This window comes from Ascidiella aspersa, chromosome 9 (genome assembly GCF_963924565.1).
Source record: "Ascidiella aspersa chromosome 9, kaAscAspe10.2, whole genome shotgun sequence".
NCBI classification, from domain to species: Eukaryota; Metazoa; Chordata; class Ascidiacea; order Phlebobranchia; family Ascidiidae; genus Ascidiella; species Ascidiella aspersa.
This window is the reverse complement of record NC_139455.1, coordinates 23,252,426-23,258,463: the sequence shown is the minus strand read 5'-3', so window position 1 is coordinate 23,258,463 and position 6,038 is coordinate 23,252,426. Positions and strand designations below refer to the sequence as shown.

The following is a 6,038-nucleotide window of genomic DNA, read 5'->3' as shown; positions in this document are numbered from 1 at the left end:
TCGAGGGTAACACTAATTTACGGAATGATGAATGGTCGGAACGCTCACAGTATTATTATTAAATATAATAACACTTGACCCACCTTCACCCAAACGCTAACACCCACCCTAACCCAAACATTGTGCGTTGGTTTAATAATTGTTTTAACGGGGTAACACTTAAATTAGTGAGCTTTCCGACAGTTCATCATTCCGTAAATTAGTATTACCCTTTTTCGAGAAATTTAATATTTGTAGGAAAATGGCAAAAACATCCATATAAACCAAAGGTATCCGTATATATTTATATATTGGGTTGTTTATTCAAAACACAATACATTTTGGCGCTCTTTCACTATTGTACGTAAAAATTAATGAAAAAAAAAATTTCTTCAAATGCCGCATACCACAACACATATTGTATGGGTTAGGGTGCGGGTTAGCGTTTGTTTGAGGGTGAGTCAAGTTATTATTAATAATAAACATAATATTACTTGACCCACCCTCACCCAAACGCTAACCCTAACCCAAACAATATGCGTTGTGGTATACGGTATTATTTTTTTTTTGTGCCTAACTTTTCATGTACAATAGTGAAAGAGCGCCTACATTTTAATGTTAGCTGCTTTTCTAGTTTGTCGGCTGCAAAAGTTCAATTTGGTGTGGTTTCAAAATAACATTTTAATACATTTATTAGTTGTGCAACATGATTTGGAGAAGCTGTTAAATTAATTAAAAGGTATTTCTCACGATTATGTAGTGTAGTATATTTATCCCTGCAGTAGCTAACTTTTACATTACATAAGTTAACAACTTAGCTAAATGAAGAAAGTTACTCTGATATATGTTTCATCTTCAATGTTTGTATATTACCTTGTGTTTGTTTTAAAATCAAAATCTGGAATTTTTATCGCTTTTCCATTTGCCACATCCAAAATGGTTGCGTTCATCAATTTTGTTCAAAGTCATTTAAAAAAAAAAAAATTAAAAAGTGATTTACGAGTCTGAATTCTGGAAATAGGCTCAGTTAACAATTGGTCTTAAATTATTTTATTATCCTGTACCACGAAGAAATACTTATTCAAGAAACTTATTGAGGTTGTAAAGATGTCAGTGGCAATAAACCAATAGAGTAAGAAAGTTATACAACAAAATGTATTTTGCAAAGTATTTTTAAAACTTGGGCAGTAAACAAAGCTTTTCATGGGGCTGCTCTGGAATCCTACCACATTTTCGTCTGGATGTTTATATTATATAAGCATTTGGGTTAGGAGGCGAGTTAACATATGGGTTTGGGGCCCACCTGGTATTTCAACATTGAATTGCATTCAATTGGTTTTTCACAAAGATCTTTATCTTTTGCATGGAATACTTGGTAGTGACAGTAGTGACATCATTTGGTTTAAAATATCTACGTGTAACAATGAATTATAGCATTTCTGCCTTTTATATTGCGGAATTTGGGTGTAAGATTTCATCCAAAAATTTTAGCAAACACAAATGCACTAGAAATAAACAGGTATCGCTTTTTGCATACTGATAACTAATTACTAATTTATTTATAATTTTGCCAACTAATATCTCTGAACAATGGATGCATCAGCATTTTCTTAGATTATAATAATTTTATTTCAGTGTTTTCCTGTTGTTAGCATTAGAATTGAGAATTCCTGGTTGCAAGTGAAGACAATGTCTTCCGCTGCTGTGAGAAGAATAGAAGAGAAACTTCAAGCCAGTAAAGACCAGCGCAATTTCTACGAAACTCATCAGCTCTACACAACTCTTTACTACAGATATAATTCCAAACAGCGCTACCAAGAAGCAAGGGACCTTGTTACCACTGGGGCTTTGTACCTTTTTGAATATGAACATTTTGGCAGTGCCGCCCATCTCAGCTTGCTCTATATCGAATCGTTGGAGAAGCATTTCAAAGAAATAACGGATTCGGACGTCCGAACTATCGGCACATTACACCAACAGATGAAAAGGGACATGAGCGAACTCGACATTTTTGCATCCAGGGCGATCGTCTGGTCTTCAAAGTGCGACGGCGAGCCAACGTCTGGCAATAAGACGCTCCGGAAGGTTATAGCCAAGAGTTACTGGGAGAAACAAATGTACGAGGAAGCACACCAGCACTACTTGTATGCGAATGCCGGCACACAGTTCGGTCAGATGTTGAAGGAGTTGTCTTTTCGTTACGGTTCGCCGATGGAGATTGACATGTTTCTTGCCCAAGCAGTTTTGCAGCTTTTGTGCATTCGAAGCGTCGAGGCTGCCAATGAATGTTTTGCGTCCTACGTAAAACTCCACCCTGACGTTTCCGGACCACCCTATCAGCATCCACTTATCAATTTTCTCTCTTTTCTCCTGATTGCCATAAAAGATGGAAAGCTACTTATTTTTCAAATCCTGGTTGACAAGTACATTCACGTCCTGCAAAAGGACGACCTGTATGTGGACTACTTGAACAAAATTGGCGCCAACTACTTTGGTCTCAAAATACCAAAGCAAGAGAAAGGAGGGATTCTGGAAAATTTAATGCAATCGCTTTTTGATGATGGTCCAAAACAAAGTTCAAATGAAGAAAAACCCACAACATCTTCGTCAATGACTGTTGAAGATTTAGATTAGCATTTTTATTTGAACTTAATTTATATGTATCTCAATTATCATCCAGAATGCCCTTTTCAACCCAACACTGACAACTATAGTTAGTTTTATTTGATCCTCTAATGTCCAAGAAGAATAGTTTAAAAAACTATAAATATTTTTCTGGCATATTGTTGACAACCAGAGACCCTTTGTTTTAATTTCTCTATTCCAAGGGTTCTCCAAACCAAAAAATTAAATCATTAGGAATTTTTGGTTTAAAAGACCAATAAGAGTTCCGTAAAAAAATTGTTTGTTTAGCTTTGTGTTGGATTTGTTGCGGTAAATATTAAAGGTATTTAATTGCCATCTCTGTTCTTTAGGTTAATTGTGGTTTTGAAGTTCATTAGTAACGTGTATACGCCTAATTTTTCCATGCGAATTACTTTTGTCGAAATTTTATCGAAGAGCCTTTCTATTGTTATTTACAGGTGTTTAACTCTGGTCTACCTTTAAATTGTAAATAATTGTTTTTTTATCTTGTGATAAACAATGCTTGCCGACAGTCTACTCATCGTTTTTATCTCAATCGTTACAGCATTGTTAGCAGAGGGTGAGTGAAGTGACGTATCCATATACCTTGGATTATGTTTTATCGCTGCAGTCATCACAACACACAATGAGTTCCATGAGAATATGACAGTGTCTATTCTCCACTTTTACATTACTTTGTTATATTGTTAAAAACTTACTTACGGAGTTAATTTTAATCAGGCTTTCACTCAACAACAGTGTTCCATGAATGAGCATCAAGGGTTCCATGGGAAACTTTTTTTATTTTACAAATTTTCCCAAGGGCACCGGTCAAAAATTGGCCTTTAACTCAATAGAGGTATCACACTAAGTAAAACTAAACGCAAATAATGTTTCGTTTTATTCAGAATGCATTACTATTTATAAATTTTCGTTTGGCGTTCTGCGAAATAGTTCAGTGTTCCGTAGAAGGTTGAAATGCCCTGTACTACCTTTAGGTTACCAGTTTAAAAACAAAAAATATAGTACTTCTCTTATTTGAATGAACATTACAAACAATTATATACTTTCAATCATTTTTTGTGTTTGTATTTCACATGCCTAGAAATAGTATTCTCCATTGTGGATTACTGTAGTGTTTGAGTATCATTATGTGACCAAATTGATTGTTGACTTGCAGGCTTGACATGGCTCATGGTGTACAGGACGGAGAAGTTTCAGAAGCTGAAACAGGAGGTGGATAAACAGAGCAAGAAATGTAAGCGAACAACTCATTATTTAAGCAGCAATGGCTGTTATTTTGTTAACCAGTGTATGATAACATCTAAAAACTTTAAAGCTGAGAGAAAACCCATTAATATCTGTTTATTTTGATAGGACTCTAATGTTCTTATTCTGCTGTAGATAATGGTTTGTAAAAATACATTTGCCTTAGCTAAACAAAATGAATGCAGTTAAATGCAAGTCCCTGCTATCTGAAATTTAGGCATTTTAAGTGAGGACGCTGTTTTGTTTAATTGATAAAACTTAGCATGAAATAAACATTAAACATATAGCTTGACATGGGTTTTACTCAGGGCTGACTCGAGAGTTTTAAAAATGAGTTGGTTTGCTGAAGTCAAACTTGAGACTCAAGGTAGACTACGTAGAATGACCAGAGTCCAGTATAGACTCGCAATTGCGCATGCACAGAATCAAAACTGTAACAGATAGGAAGCACACTGTAGATCGTAAAGGTGGAGTAGCATATTGTCAATTATTTTTCCACCTGTTAAATTTTTCTCTTTGAGCAAATATTTTATATTTGTTTTGGTTGGAGTCTGATTCTGCTGTTTTTAACCCACAGCCATGGTTTTAAAAACCTCGTTTTTTTTATCTATACAGTATTTTACTGTGAGTTTTGTTGATTGCAGTGGAAAAACGCAAAGAGCAAATTGGTGAAGCGAGTGTAAGCAAGAACCAAAAGCGACGTCTCAACATTGAGGAGGAAAAACTGAAAAGTAACAGTCGTGACTTGTCGGCTGTAAGAATGAAGTCCATGTTCGCCATTGGATTCTGCTTTACTGCGCTACTTGGAACATTAAGTTCTGTGTAAGTCTTTACCTTTTTTTTGCAGCATAACAGAAGCAAAGTTCAATCTTGTTAGGTCTACAAAATGTTAAGGTACCTAAATGATTTATTTTTAAGTTCATAGTAGAGGTAAACTGATATAGGCCAATATTTATCTCCTACCCCTATGCCTATATCAGTAAATTTGGGCTAATATTTTGCAGATATTTTATTAAAAAATTAGAATTTGCTTTTTCTGAAAAAAAAGAAAATTGCTATATTTTAAACTGACTGATTTAACATGGAGTTTGGTTTAGATTTGACCATATGTATTAATTAGGTAACCATGAACTGAATTAATTTGAATTTTACTTGCAATTGAATTAAACTATTGCCATATCCTACTTGGTGTCGGATATCAGTTGGCAAATATGAAAAATCAGATTTTTATCGGTTTGGTTCACAAAAGTGATGTAGGTCATCAATGTAACATCTAACTACTTTGGTAAACGGTAATAAAGTTAGCTTGATTTCTTCTAATCAGTTATACTTCTGATTGAACAATTTAAATCATTGAAGGTAAACCTTAACATAATTTTGTTTGTTTTGGTTTTTAGTTTTGAAGGCAAAGTGGTTGCGAAGCTGCCGTTTGTTCCAATCGGCTTGTTTCAAGGTCTCTCGCACAGAGGTTTGATGGGAGATGACTTCACTGAATGCTCGTTTATATTTTTATACATTCTCAGCACTATGTCAATCAGACAGGTAAAGTTTTCAATAGGGATGCCAAGTTGCAGTATCGCTACTCGTACTAGGGTGCTAGTGACCAAATTAACAAGTCATGTGAAGCCATTTGTTCAAAAGACTACAGTCAAGTAATTTTGCTCAAAATACATAAGTAAAGTCATGTCATTTTGTCCAAAAGACTCACGTTAACTCACTTAGCTCAAAAGACTTCAGTAGAATAAAGTCAATTTGCTCAAAAGACTTGAGTAAAGTCAAGTCATTTTACTCGAAAGACTTAAGTCAAGCCATTTGAACACAGTGACAACAGGTTATTGTTTTAAGTCATTACAACACTGTCACATACCCATACAACGGTATGCAACAAGTTACTTACCCTGTTTTTCACGTTACCCAGAACGTTCAAAAGCTTCTCGGCTTTTCTCCGTCGAGGGCGGCCGCCAAGCAAGCCGGTGGCGGTCTATTCCAGCCGCCACAGCCAGCAAAATGAGCGCAGTCGATCGAAAAAGGCGCAACCTAGGTGGGAATTTGTGCAATCTTTTCCACTGCCGGCTTTTACAGAGATGTGTCGTCATGTCTACGTTGTCGTGCTGCAAAGTTTTCGCTTCTAGTCCCCAGAAACAAATAAATATTTAATATTTGAA

The 6,038-nt window shown here is 35.4% G+C and overlaps 2 protein-coding genes across 2 annotated transcripts; both read left to right on the top strand.

Annotated features, from left to right (window-relative positions):
• The first annotated feature begins 1,619 nt into the window (after positions 1-1,619).
• Positions 1,620-3,061, top strand: LOC146133683 (Golgi to ER traffic protein 4 homolog A-like). The gene has a single exon (XM_083397965.1). It carries the CDS (start codon positions 1,669-1,671, stop codon positions 2,611-2,613), a length of 945 nt encoding a protein of 314 aa, XP_083254091.1. The 5' UTR covers positions 1,620-1,668; the 3' UTR covers positions 2,614-3,061.
• LOC146133682 (calcium load-activated calcium channel-like) lies at positions 2,643-6,038 on the top strand. Its single transcript, XM_083397966.1, has 5 exons — positions 2,643-3,184; positions 3,785-3,862; positions 4,518-4,695; positions 5,271-5,415; positions 5,792-6,038. The coding sequence occupies exons 1-5, from the start codon at positions 3,124-3,126 to the stop codon at positions 5,882-5,884; spliced, it is 555 nt and encodes a 184-aa protein (XP_083254092.1). The 5' UTR covers positions 2,643-3,123; the 3' UTR covers positions 5,885-6,038.

Excerpts from the sequence above, each read along its gene's own strand:
- LOC146133683 (XM_083397965.1), top strand. The coding sequence starts at position 1,669 with ATGTCTTCCGCTGCTGTGAGAAGAATAGAAGAGAAACTTCAAGCCAGT.
- LOC146133682 (XM_083397966.1), top strand. The coding sequence starts at position 3,124 with ATGCTTGCCGACAGTCTACTCATCGTTTTTATCTCAATCGTTACAGCA. Across the intron at positions 3,863-4,517 it reads GGATAAACAGAGCAAGAAAT|TGGAAAAACGCAAAGAGCAA; the intron begins GTAAGCGAACAA and ends TGTTGATTGCAG. Across the intron at positions 4,696-5,270 it reads CTTGGAACATTAAGTTCTGT|TTTTGAAGGCAAAGTGGTTG; the intron begins GTAAGTCTTTAC and ends TTTGGTTTTTAG.